The 14,824-nt window shown below is 38.7% G+C and overlaps 1 protein-coding gene across 4 annotated transcripts in view; it reads right to left on the reverse strand.

Moving 5' to 3' along the window:
* ZFYVE1 (zinc finger FYVE-type containing 1) overlaps window positions 1-14,824 on the reverse strand; it is a 72,450-nt gene that overhangs the window by 21,889 nt on the left and 35,737 nt on the right. For 3 of the 4 annotated variants that reach the window (XM_069092095.1, XM_069092093.1, XM_069092094.1), the window contains 2 exons: window positions 10,887-11,391; window positions 7,848-8,062 (listed from right to left, as the gene is read on the reverse strand). The exons of the other annotated variant lie outside the window; for it this stretch is intronic. In XM_069092095.1, the coding sequence (XP_068948196.1) occupies window positions 7,848-8,062; window positions 10,887-11,391 (720 nt within the window). The remainder of the gene's footprint in view (window positions 1-7,847; window positions 8,063-10,886; window positions 11,392-14,824) is intronic. 4 annotated transcript variants of the gene reach the window in all.

Here is a 14,824-nt window from a genome sequence, read left to right on the forward strand (position 1 = left end):
CCAATTTCACTTTAAATTCCAGGTTTTCAACAATTAGTTTAACCATTTAGATAACTTTCAAATGGTAAGGAATTTTTTTTTTGAAGGAATACCTTTTTTAATTGAAAGAAATGTTAAGATTAATTTTGGGCACAAAGAGATTCCAATATTCTCTGGGGAGAACTTTATACAATGAGGCATATTTAAATAAATACTTTAAAAGCCCAGACAAGTATAAAGTGATCCAATTTAATGATAAAACAGAAGAATTCCCCCTTTTGGCATGATTTTTGAAAAGGAAAGCAAACCCTTTAACAGGGCTTGAAACTGGTAAGACACAAAAAAAGAAAAAACTACCAATAAAACAAGATTTCTTCTGCCTGCAATACAGACCTCTCTTCTCTTCCCCCTACCTATTTTAATCCTATTCGTATCTTAGCACTCAAATTCAAATCCCACATCCTACCTACCATGAAGCCTTCCTGAGCCCCTCCAACCCAAACCACCCCCTCTTTCTGAGTCCTATAACTTAACTCAAGTTATCACATAGCTCGGTCTTTAAATTTTGTCTTCCCAACTTATACAATAAGTTCTGTACAGCATGGATCATCTGTTTTACTTATTTTCTATCCCCCACAGAGCTTAGGACAGTGAAATACACACCTCAGACATTCAAAAGATATTTGCTGAAAAGATCACATGCCACTGGAAACTTGTCTTCACATCCCAGCAAACATTCTTTCCTCATATGAGGGAGTTGCTGACCACATTCAACAGTTTTCTCTTACACTTCCCTGTATAATCTGGCCTCAAACCATCCCAGACTTTCATGAACAATGACTCCGGCAGAGAGTTTGGTTGTAACAGCCAGTGAGGCAGACAAAGTTCGTGTCTGGTGCCCTCTTTCCTTCCCTTTTAAACAGCACCCCTCTCCTGGAAACTCTCTGGGCTTGCTTCCTTGATCTGTAAAATGAAGGGGTTGGGACTATATGATTTCCACAGTCCTTTCCTGCTCTGAAATCTATGCTCCAATTCTCCTAGGGCATTGTGATCCTATCTCACCCATCCCCCACGCCCTCAAATCCTCTTCTCTCTTCTCTTCCTCTCTTCCCTCCCTCTCTCTTTCTCTTTTCCCCTCTCCTCATCTCCCTCTCTTCAGGAGGATATAAGTCGAATTTTGGTACAGTGATGCCACTCCATAGTATATCAACTATTTAACACTCTGCATGACTTAAGTTGCTTGCCTGCATAGAACCTTGGTGGGAATGGGACTTGAAGGGTTCAAGATGGGTGGGACAGGATAGGGAAGTGGAGAAAAAGAGAGAAGGAAGAGAGGAGAGGGGGAGGGAAAGAATGGAGAGGGAAGAGAGGGAGAAAAAGAGGAAGAGAAGGGGAGGGACAGAAAGAGGAGGAAAGGGGGAGGAGAGATGAAGGGGGGAGAGGGGAGGGAAAGGAGGGGGGGGAAGTGGGAGGGGGGAGGGGAGAAGGGGAACGGGGAGAGGGGGGAAAGAGAGAGGGGGGAGAGGAGAGGAACAGAGGTGACAGAGGGAGGGAAGAGAAATAGTTTATTTAGTGCCTGTGATCCATTCCACTTAATGAGTGTAAGCCCAGGGACTGAGATGGGAAGTATGAATCTGCTATTCTCTCAATTATTCTCAGTTCCTGAATGCATCTCACAGTATGAGCATCTCAGTAGACTGTATGATTCTAGAATCTCCTTTATATCACATTCATACTCAATCTCTTCATTCTGCTTAGTCTGGTAGAACTTCCTGATCAGCATAAGGCCTCTGCTATGTTTCCTCTGATTTTCTTGTGTTTTCTATGGCCTCAATCATTAAGCAAAAAGAGTAAGTTATACGGCAGTATGCATACCCCTTAATATGATTATATTTACACTTACATGTGAAGAGCTTTCAAGAGTATTTTTCCCTAATAATCAATTTCCCTGACAGCTGAATCTTTACCTGTTTTAGTTTTCTTCTATTTGAGTGGAAGTCCTGGTTCCCACCTGCCTCCTGATCAATACCTTAGCTGGGTGTAGTGAAAAATAAAATTTACATTCAATTATTTTCATGGCAACCATCTCAGATCCACTGATTGCTGATACAGACTTGTCTTCTTTTAATAAGGCCTTAACCCCTCTTTCCAACTAAAAACTTTTTAAAGATACCCTTCTATACTCTACCTTATAGACAATGTAACGTAATTCTGACTATAGACGTTTTCCTTTTCCCACTAAATTTAGATTCTAACCCCCAGTAAAGAGAAACTCAACTGTAATCTCTTAAAATATTATGGTTCACAGGAGTTTAATTCAACACACATCAATTATTCGAGCTAGTAAGATACAAACACAAATAAAATGGAGTACCTCCTATAAGCTAAGAGTTGTAAGAAGGCACATATTTATACTAAAAAAAATTTAATAAGTACATAAGAAAAGTATAAACAAAAATGTATCTCAAGATCAGAAGGGAAAGATTACTCCCCAGGTAAGGAGAGGAATTAGAAAAATCAAGAAAGGCACCACAGACATTCTGAACTTAAGCTGTACCCAAGGGCTGATAGGATTTACATTTCAAGAGAGAGCTCTTAAACAGGTCAATACCCTAAAGAAAGAACAAAATGTGGAATTTCAGAATTTAAGATACTATTTGGGGGTTTTGAGTCCAGAGTCCTACTGGGTGTACCTCTCAAACAACACCAGAAAGGCAAGTTTCCTTTTTTTACCTGTAGATGAAGTCAACTAGGAATCTGGATAAGTATCCTAACTGCAACATAGACAGAATCTAAGAATGTTAGCTTTTGAAGACATATTTGGAGACCATCCCCTCAACCCCATTTACTGTTTTTCATTTTGTCAGATAAAAAGCGGCAGCTTCCACTAAAGTCTTTAAGTGTTAATACATGTCTATTGTCTGCACTAGAACTAGGTCTCCCAACTCCTCGTCCAGATAGATGTCTTTCCCCTACATACACCATGCTATCTTTCTGATGGGAAATTCATTTGCAAGATAAGCTGGATCCTGTATGCCATTCTCAGTCCTTGATGTAGGTACCCTTTATGGGTGAACCCACTAATAAAAAGGTTCTTAAGCAATAAAATCCCCTGATTTCATGAGTAAATAATTTGTAGTTGAAGTCTGAGTGTCTGACTGAAATTATAAGAAGTTATAAGTGATTTTTAAAAAGTTTATTGGGGCAGGGGGAGAAAGCCCAAGGTCCAGGAAGAAATCATGATAAGTACTTCATACCCAATTCTATACAGTAGTTCTTTAGAGATGACAAAGCAGTTTCCCCAAAACACCTCATGGAGACACAAATATGACTATACATATTTTAGACATGGAAAAACTATGGATAAAAATGGTTAAGTGCTTTTGCCAAGATCAAAGGAGTACTTCTTCAGGCTTAGAAGATGAATTCCAATGCGGTGACCAGGTAGCACAGTGAGTAAGAGCACTGGCTCCAGGGTCGGGATGACCTGGGGATTGAATCCGGGCTCAGACACTTAGCACCCACCCAGAAACACCTGGCCGTGTAACCTTGAGCAAGTTACTTAACCCCGATTGCTTTAAAAAAAAAAAAAATTCCAACTATGATGTTCTTTCCACTAAAATATAATACCTCTTCAAAAGGAATGTCATAAAACATAGATCATTTTTCACTCAAAAAGTTTTTCTTATTACTAAATGATAACTCAGGAAAATTACATGCTTGCTCTACCAAATCACATCATCTGCTATGGAATTTTACCTTGGGAAACTGTTAGTATAAATTTAATGGTAGGGAAAATATTTAATTGTGACCCAACAGCAATAAAAGTGCAAGAATCATCTTTGCCTCAACTACTTGCTGGTCTACTCCCTTTTATTTAAGAAATGGAGAAGTCGCTGGATTTTCCAGGTCATTCTAGATTTCTGGGCTCATTTTACAAGCTGATTTCCCATGAAATCAGCTCAAAAAAATAACTGTCATCCACAGACATGTTTCTCATAGGTTTATCTTTGCTAAGGCAACAATTCCTTATGACATCACAGAAGAGGGCAGGCTGCATCCAAAGCAAACCAGATGTTACAACTTCAGATGACAGTTGCAGAGAACTTCTGAGGATCATATTCTAGGAAGAGGGTAAGATAAATAATTTCCTACAGTGATCACTGAAGAATTAGATAATGTTTAATAGCTTGGCACTGCCAGGCTTCAGCTTAACCCAAAGGAGAAAAATATTAAGGAGTATTAAGTACCAGAGTGGATGAAAGTTGTCCTCCCTCAACTGCAACCTGATTTTTCTTTTTCAATGTAGATAATACCACATGATCCAAACTTGCTCCCCCATCCAAGATTCCAGATCTCACATCATTCCTGGGTTTCTTGGGTTCTCCTCCCAAGATCCCAAGGCTGGAGGAGAAAGGCAGGGAAGGGTCTCCCTTCTGAAAAAAACCCTTGGAAAGGCATTTGTAGCATGGCTGGGAATGGTTGCTTGGAGACCAGATGATCCTGAATTTCAGTTGCCCTGGCAACAACATGGCTAGCACTAAAACAAGAGCCAGCAATACATTTCCTATTTCAAATTTGGAGTTTTAGACTATAAAATGCTAATACAAGGTCTGCCTCTCCCTCATTCCCCAACCCCACCCAATAATGATTATGTAGACACTTAGTAAAATAATCTCATGATGAAATCTAAAGGCTAAAGTTTCTTACATTTGCTGGCCTGAGGAAGAATGTCATATAAAGCCAATATTAATCTTTAAATGACCACTTCAATTACACAGCAGCAGTCTGAACTCACAAGGCATATAATGTAACAGAAAATTCACTAGATTTCTCTACAATCAAAAGTCCTGGGTCCTAGTTGTAATCTACCTCTGCCATTTATTAAATATACAGACCAGTACTAACTTAGGTAAATAACTTCACCCCTCTGGACCTCAATTGCTTCTTTTACCATCAAGGTTACTCTAAAATCCTTAGATTCTGACATCTAATACTGATATTCCACAATTACTATTTCTTAAGAGTTTATCCTGGGGTGGCTAGGTGGCACAGTGAATGGAACACCGGTCCTGGAGTCAAGAGGACCTGAGTTCAAATTCGACCTCAGATACTTAACACACATACACACACACAAATAAAACCTAGCCATGTGACCTTGGGCAAGTCACTTAACCCCAATTGCCCCATCTTCCCCCTCTAAAAAAAAATTTTAAAGCACACACAAAAAAAGTTTATCCTCTGCCACAAGCAAGACAAATTTACCGGTTTTGCTAGAAAACACTACTAAGCAGATTTCTGTGCAAAAGTAGTTCCTGCCACCACTGTGGTAAGCAAGGGCAGAGAGCATAAAACAAGAAAACACATGAAGAATAGAAGTGGACCTAGAACCTGGATTTACAGGAGCAAATTTCACAAAAGGAAATAGTACCAAGATTCTTGCTGGGTGACTCAAGGAGATTACTGTAAGTCCACAAAGGGCAAGGAAAGTGCCTCTGGACATAGTTTAATAATGCAATATGTGGAAAGGAGTTGACTGTAAAAGACAGAAATTAATTCTTTGGTTCTTCCCCCTAATCTATTTCAACCATAGCTATTTTTCTCCGTTAGCAAGAGATCAAAGGTGGCCATTGGTCGTTCTGAATTCCACTGTAGAATAGAGGTATGGAATATCAATGATTCAAATGTAATTCTCTTTAAAATTCTCTTTTAAAATCTTTAAGAGGTCACTAGGAAATATTATAAGGAAAAGGCAAAATTAAGCTTTCAGGATATCGGTAAAAGCACTAAAGTTCACATCATATGAACCCCCAAGAAATCTCAGATTTAGTGCCACAATTCTGAATTAGGGTCATTCACTCAATGAGAATTTACTTCTAAAAAGTTCTTATGATCAAAAGCAAACTCATTATCAAAAAGTACTTATTAAATACCCAAATTCTGAAAATTCTCTTTATGACATGGGTACCTCTCTCACAGGTTACTAAGTACACTAATGAGAAGTTGAGGAGGCAAGAGACTAACATGGAACAAGGAAAAAAGGAGGAAAAGCTAGCAAAATTAGACAGATCTGTTGGGGCTAGCCAGGAATCATGGGAACTCTAATCCAATAATCCTTCCATTATGATTTTAATCTCTAATTAATTACCTTGATTAATAAAAAACATTAAGTTATGCCTTTCTAACAGAATAACACTATTGCTCTTTTAAACCCCAATTTGAAGAACAGTCCTAAACTTTTACAGAATATTTTAAGGATTTATAAATTTTAATAACTACATCATCCAAACAACTCTGTTAAAATCAATTATTCAATATTTCATGTCACCACTTCAACAAGATCATCGGGTACTATGGAAACCACTGTGTCATCAATAATTAAGGGTTATTATCATAATTATCATAACTCAATTATTATTATCAATTATCATAACTCCAACTTGGTCAGGGTCCTCATAATCATACAGCCCATGCAGACAACTTTTGTAAATCATAAGCCTGAAAGACCTTAGCATTCTTCCTCTTGTTCTTAAATTTGCCTAGTAAACAGAGCTGGAGTAGATTTCTAAGAGAGAGTCTCCTCAGCACACATGGGTGTCCTTTGATAGCCTCATTTAAATAATCTAATCTGAGAATGGCTATTATGGCAGCCTCAAGCTCCCATCAACACAAACTGTCAAGGGTTTTTAGATTTCTATTAAGAAATTTCTGTCTCTGGCTATACTGAATGCAGAAATACTTTGACAGGTATGTATGGGGTTGTGGGGGAGGGGGAATAGTCTGTATGCATGTACATTAGAAAAGGAGTGGATATCAGAACTATATTATGTACCTTAGAAATACATGAATTTTTCCAATTTTTTTTCCAATCATTATGATCTTGAACCATTCCTTTCGGTCTCTTGCAACACCAAAGTTCCACTGGTTTTTCTCATAGCAAGGCAGGCCAGTGGACTAGTAACCAATGACTCAAGAGTGTCAGTATGCATATGGATGTTTAACAAATGCCATATGATGAGAAGGTGTAATAAGCAGGTAGCAAGAATATGAGCTTTCCAGACAGATATAGCTGGAACACTATAGTATATAACTGGAAGGCAAGAACTAAACCCAAGCTATAGACTTTCCATATTACAGTGAAAGATCCTATATCAATCACGATTGGGGATGACATCATTAGTTCTATAGTATAAATAAATCTACAATATAAAAAAATGCTTTAAGATAATTTTAATGAACAAAATGTGTGTGTGTGTGTGTGTATATAAACACACACGTGTGGGCATGTATATATACACATTATGTACTACAAGCATGTATGTATGTGTGTATGAAGCCCTAGAGACTGACTGATTTCTTTCAGATTACACGACTTGGGGGCAGCTAGGTGGTGAAGTGAATAGAGCACCTGCCCTGAAGTCAGGAGGACCCAAGTTCAAATCTGGCCTCAGACACTTGACACGCTTACTAGCTGTGTTACCTTGGTCAAGTCACTTAGCCCCAAATGCCTCACCTCCCCCACTCCCCCCCCAAAAAAAATAACAACAAAAACAAACTACATGATTTAAAGCTCCTTGAGATAGAGGATGAGGGTCCTGGTGACAGAATGGCATGGAATTTATCTAGGGGGTCAGCAGGACAGTTCATAACTGATTCTCCTTTTCCTATTCTTAGAATGCCTAGGCTTCTCATACTTTTCCCCAGGTTGTAGAACTCAATTTCCATCTACTATCTAAACCAATAGGAAGGAGCTCTGCTACCTGCTAGACACTGCTAATGTATTCTAATTACCGCTCTCTCCCAATAGCTGTGCCACAAAATGAACACTATGAGCTTGACTGAGTACTGGTCATTGGGCATACACTGACCTTCAGTGCTTTGTAGATGACCCCTGGGTGCCTGGGAGAACGGGTGGTGTTGTTCTCTAGCTGCTGCTCCAAGGCCCACCTGAGCCCAGAGAAATCTGTAGGGGGATTGTAAGTCCTTGTTCCTTTGTAGTGGATGGAACTGAAAGCTTCAGGGAATCGACCCAGCTTCCGAAACCGGTCCTGGATCAGCTTCTCAGGCACCTCAGAGGGGTGATCTGTGAAGGCACAAATCCAGGTACATGAGCAAATAGCTTAAAAAAAATTTTTTTTGATAATCTGAAGATTGTTAATGTTGGCATCTTCCTTAACTTCATAAAGAATGTTAGCAAGACAGAAAAGGAAGTTTCTCTTGTCTATTCCCAGCTATTTCTTCCTAGAGGTCCTTTAGACCTTTTAAGAGAGTAGAAGGAGTACACAGACACAAGGGGCCTGAAGTCGCTATTTCTCCCACAGCTTATCAGAAGTCACAAACTGAAGCAAAGCTGGGGATCAGCACAGAATAGGCCCTTGGCCAACACATTTCTACAATAATTTAGCGTGTATCATTTATAAAATGAAGATAATTCATTATCTCCAAGTCTAGGAAGAGAGCCACATCAAATAAAACAGAAGTAGAAATCACATGTAATAAAAGACAAATCAAATCAATTTTTCCTAGTTCTACTCCCTTTCTCAGAACTACAAAGAATTTGTCTGTTCTAAGTCTACCTCAAATTTCTATAAAGAATTCTCGATAATGCAACATCCTATGATAATGCAACCTCCTAGAGGTAAAATAAAAAGATGACTAAATTACAGACCCAAAGGTAGCAATGAACCTCTTTCCTAAAGCCCTGAAGACTAAAACAGAATATTCCAATAACATAGAAGCTCAATATTCCAATACACAGAAAAAATCTTAAAATAGTCTCCTTCCTCTTTTTAAATTTATAATCACAGAGCTGAAAAGAACCATGAAAATCATTTGGTTCAACCTTTCTATTTTACAAGTAAAGAAATCTTTCTCTTACTCATACAGGTCCCCTAAAACAAATATTATTGATTTTACGTTATTCCTTCCTGGTTTCCCTGGTTTGAGTAAAATACCTGGCAAATATGATATGGAGGTCCCCCCCGCACTAGAAATTAGGCCTAACATTAAAACTCTGATGAATGCATGAGCAAATTATGTTACCTCTGGAATTGACCCCTTTATAGTGCTAGATTAGAAAATGGGACCAATATTATGCTACAGGATAATAATTTTACATCAGGTTTTTACTAAATGGAGTTAATTATCTATGATATTTCCATATCCATGCAACATAAAACCATTCTGCAATGAGGTTCTGCTACAGATCACCAAATAATTATTCCCAATTCCCCAAATTACAAGGATAGTTTATGTAATATTAGTGGTAATGTTTCTTAAATGCATTAACTTTATTTTTTTTAATATGAACTTGAAAACATCAACAAACATGAACATTTCCTTCCACAAAGGATAGGAAAAAAGAGGATTGTATGGGATACAATATAAAAATATATTACAAGGGGTGGCTAGGTGGCACAGTGAAGAGAGCACCGGCTCTGGAGTCAGGAGGACTTGAGTTTAAAATCCGACCTCTGACACTTGACACTTAACACTTATTAGCCGTGTGACATTGGGCAAGTTCACTTAAGGCCAATTGCCCTGCCCTCCAAAAAGCAAAAAAAAAAAAAAATTATATATTACAAAGATTTGCCATGCCCCTTTTCTGAACTTCTGCTTTCTTCTCTGTATCTTTAATGTTTCAATGATACTTTTTCCTTTTTTTGTGTGTGCTCCTTTTTCCCCTAGGGGGAGGAAGTGTCACAACTATCAAGACCCCCTTTTCCCACTCCCCATCATAATATGGAAAATTCCTCCTAGATCAGAAATAGTAACTACTCCTATCCTAACCAACTTAAAAGGCAAGTATCTAACATCATTATTCAAATAGACCTCCACAGTAGACTATTTTTTACTTTAAATATATTAATGAATTTTTATACTCATCCATGGGAAAGGTACCTCAAGAAGTTTACAATTTAAGAAAATGAGATCTAACATGGTCAAGGCAAACTAACATAGGATCAAAGGGCTTAGAAGGAACTAGAACTAGAAGGAAACTTAATAATCATGTACTCTAGCAGTTCTCAACATGTGGTCTGAAGGACCATCAAAACTATTTTCATAATACTAAGATGTAATTTGTCTATTAAAATGCTCCTTCCTTTATTAACTAATTATCTGTGTGAGGCTAGATTTGCTTCACATACTTTGACCAAAACAACATATCCCAATAGATTGAATATAGAAACAAAGCTAAGACTCAATTGTATTCTATGTAGCCAGATAGTAAAGAGATTTACAAAATAATATAAATCAATGCTACTCATCTCACTATTGTTTGTTTTGAAAAAGTTATTTTCATAAAACTGGCATGTTAACTTGTAATAAATTTATTGTTTTTAAATAAGTTAATAAAAATTTTAAATTTTTATTAATCTTAATTTCTAATACAATAAATATTTATTAAATGTAACCCACCTAAACAAAAGCTCCTTGAGGCCCTCAATAATTTTTAAGGCATCCTAACACCAAAATATTTGAGAAATACTAGTCTAGTCTATCCCCTTCAATTTACAGGTAAGGAAACTGAGACAGAGAAAAGTGATTTGTCCAAGGACATACAGAAAATGGGCAGAGCCATCACTCAAACCCAGATTTTCTGACTCCAAATCAAGCATTTTTTATGTGATACTTAGGCAAATTCCTTTAAAAAAAAATTCTTTTCCTAAGATTTTTGTTTTTTAAAAAAGTTTTTCCTCCACATCTTTTTTCCCTTCTTTTTGAGGAAGGAAAGGAAAACAGCCAACATTTACTATGCCCATATTATATATGAGGGAAAGAAATACACAAAGAAGGGGGAAAGAAAAGACTATATTACCAATCACCAGGAAAGTACTAGCAAACTAATAACTACTTAATTTTTTTCTTTTATTCAGCAAGATCAATATACATCTGCAACTACTCACCAGAACCCAAGAGCTGGGTATGTACTGTTTCATGGAAAATGATGACTGCAGGGCCCAAAGTAGATAAAGGGACATCTAGGCCACAGCGAGCAGAGGTGGCCTTGAGCTCTTTAGTAAAGTGTTTCAGGTAGGCTTCTGAAGCATCTCCAAGGAATTTAAAGAGGTCGTTATGCAGTCTGTCTGCATGAGTCCGATAGATGACCAGATCAGAGATGGCTAGAACCTTGAGCAGCAGTCGCGTCCTCTGGCTTAGATTGACAGTAGCTCCCAGGAGCCCTTCTGTATCTACTACTGCCACTTTGTGGACTGGGTCATAGGCTGCCCAAACCCCGACTGTGCAAGACTCTTGAGCTGGGGATGTTTTGAAGACCTCACGGCCATAGAAAAAAGTATGGTTAAGGGTATGAGACTTTCCATCCCCAGTATTTCCAAAAATGGAAACCACCTTCAGATGTTGGTCAGGTTTGCAGTCCAGTTTCTTTATAAAGTCTTCTTCATTTATTACCTTATAAAACAACACAAAACAGTGAAGCATGAAATGGGTAGAAACATAACCAAATAGAATCAGCACTTAGAAGCTAAGGCCCCTCATCAATTATTTATCAAGAGGAGAAAGAATTGGGTAAAAGTCATTAATAGCAACCACATGATCACTGTTCAGTGCCACCCTCCAAAATCAATTCTGAGCCTCTCCTGAAGCCACTGCTGATTCAGTAACTGGTCTTGAATATCAGTGACCCGTATCCAATATGTATAAGTTATATGACATGAACTGGCCATTTCACTTCTAAAATTTCTTCATCTGTAAAATGGGGGCAATACTTACACTAGCCTATCTCACAGGGTTGTGGTAAAGAAAAACCATACTAAACCTTAAAACAACAGAAGTGAGCTATTATTAACTAGGTATCAAACTTCATCAGTCCAACAATTCAGCTGACTGCTAGATTAAAGGATTCATAGAGATCATCTACTCCAAGCCATTCAGTTCCTATGGACAGGGAGAGGAACAGGGACATAAAATGGCCACAACAAGGAAAAAATGAAAAGAACCCAAGGATTTAAGGGTGTGTCTGTTGCTCTCTATTCTAAGCCAACTCTGAGAGAAAGAGGGCACAACTGACTGGCAGGAGTAAGTAAAGGCACATAAGTTAACTTTGCAAGAATTCCTGAAGGGTGTCAAGAGCCAGTTGAGGGTGCAAAAATACAGGTCCAGACCCAATCTTAGGACAACGACACAGAAAAGTGAAAACCCAACCATTTCAGTTTCTACATTCAAGGTTAAATCATGAAGTGGAAAGGGCCCTGACTCTGAGATGTGGAATGGACACATTAAGGGAAGACTTGGAGGGTCCAGATATACTGGATATACCCAATTCCCCTGCCACTTTCAACCTACATCCAGGTGATCTAGTGTTGCTGATTACCCACCCAAATTCGAAATAGAGCCAGCTAGTGCAATTCTATCCAAGAGAAATGGTTAGAGAGGGGCAGCTAGGTGGCGCAGTGAATAGAGCACCAACCCTGGAGTCAGGAAGACCTGAGCAGAAATCTGGCCTCAGACAGTGGACACATTTACTAGCCATGTGACTTTGGGCAAGTCACTTAACCCCAACTGCCCTCCAAAAAGAAAAAGAAATGGCTACAGAAATTCTATCCATTGCAAAATTTCTAAGGAGAAAAATCAAGAGGGGGAAGGGAAGAGAATGAGCATTTGTATAGCACCTACTCGTTTGGTCCTCAACAACAAACCCTGTAAGATGCTACCCTCATTTTACAACTGAGAAAAACAGAAGCAAACAGAGGTTAAGTGACTTGCCCAGAATTACACAGATAGTAAATGTCAGAGGCCAGATTCTGACCTCAGGTCTTTCTGACTCCAAGTCCAGCATTTTATCCACTGTGCCATCAAGTGCTTCTAAACGAAGAGGCAAAGGATATAAAGTCAGTGGATCCCAGACTGCACCAGGGTACAAATCCCAGATTTAATACAGGAGCACATATACTGAGAAATTGGCACAATCTCCACACTGGCTCCCTAACCCAGAATGTTAGAGCTGTTCCGACTGGCAAAGTGAAGAAAAAGCTGACAGCACTTCTGCCAATTCTGCAGGAGGCCTTCCCTAGTCCCGCCTCATCCGTCAGGGCGTTTTCCTTTACGGATGATCTTCATCCCTTCCGTATGCACTCTGTGTGTGCCGAGTTGTTCACATGTTGTCTCCCACAGTTCTCTTTGTATTCCTAGCATTTGACCCAGTGCCTGGCACACAACAAACACTTAATAAATACGTGTTGGCTGATGAACTTTCTAAAAATGTAAACAAAAAACAGGATCACGGCCCAGAGGGAGTAAGACACATAATGCAGTCATCAAAGAACTCCAGGATAAAGAGGTAAAAAAAATGCCTTTCATTTTACCATTCAGTTCTCCTCTTTGACCAACACCAACTTTGACAGGACATGGAAGCTATCGGCTAACAGTACCCTTCTACCGAATGGTTCTAGCAGTTTCATGATGTGGGACCACTATCAGAACAAATGGACATGTCCTCTAGGAAACCGTGTGCAGCAACAGACTAGACTAATACATTCTTCTTATCCACACTAAATTCAGGCCTCTAGAAGCATATGCCTTCACCTGGCAAGGGGAGCAGTACACATTTGCAATGGCATTTGAACATCCAAATCAGCCAAAACTTGGTCTATCAAAACATGGCCAGGTGAGGTATAACTCATACATCACAATGAGGGGTTGAACATTTTATCAATAACTTGATAATTAGTCGAGGAACAGTCTGCAATTAAGAAAATTCAGATCCAGTGAGTTGTCTTTAAGGGACCAAAGGCAGACTGTTAACACAGAGTTACAAGTTACAAGGCCCAGAAGATAGTTACCAGCATGGGTGAGACATTCCCACCAAATACACTGCTTCTGCATCTTATTCCACTGACCAAATAAAAAAAAACCATCAATGGCTGGTTGACTTGAGTTCTGGCAACCGTATATTCATCAGCTCCTAATAAGGCCCATTTACTGAATAACCAGGAAAACCACTTTCTTTCAGTGGTGACTGTCTAAGGAACAACAGTAACAGCTGACATTTTATATAGCCCTTTAAAAGTTTCCAAAGCACTTTATGCACATAATCTTACTTAAGCTTTAAAACAACCTTATGTGAAAAAAAATTTTAACTATATTTAAAAATTTTTTAAAAACCAACCTTATATGGTAGGTACTACAGGTAGCTCAAGGTTAAATTATCTGCCTGGGGTTACACACCTAGTAAATATCAGAGGCAACATTTGAATCCAGGACTTCCTGATTCCAAATCAAGGACTCTATTCCTGATACACATTTGTTTTCAGCAAAGTAAAGACTACAATTCAGATACCTTTAGGTCTGTGTCCAGATGAGGGCACAAAATTTAAAGTCTCTGTGTTTAATCAGGATTTAATATGGCTCTGGAAGTCCCTTACTGGCAACAGATAAAAGCAACCAATAGGTTTCTGGGGCAGGGCAATGCCAGATGCCATGGGGCAGAAAACATCTTTTAAGAGACAACTGATATTGGGGCAGCTATGTGGCGCAGTGAATAGAGCACCAGCTCTGAAGTCAGAAGGACCTGAGTTCAAATATGACCTCAGATGCTGGACATACTTACCAGCTGTGTGACCTTGGGCAAGTCACTTAACCCCAACTGCCTTGCCTTCCTAGTGTCAACTAGGAGCAATTGATAAAGAGATCAAAGAAAGGGGTAACTGACCCCAAAAATCTTTTCTGTGGCACAGAACTGGAAACTGAAGCATCCTCATCTATTGAGGAATGGCTAAACAAGCTATGGTATGTGAATGTGATGGAATATTATTGTGCTGAAGAAATTATGAAGGATATATATGTTAGGTATTATATTTCTTGCCTTCTCAATGAGTGAGGGGTA

Source organism: Petaurus breviceps, unplaced genomic scaffold, assembly GCF_028583685.1.
Source record: "Petaurus breviceps papuanus isolate PSGF00001 unplaced genomic scaffold, PetGlider_PUasm1.0 189, whole genome shotgun sequence".
NCBI classification, from domain to species: Eukaryota; Metazoa; Chordata; class Mammalia; order Diprotodontia; family Petauridae; genus Petaurus; species Petaurus breviceps.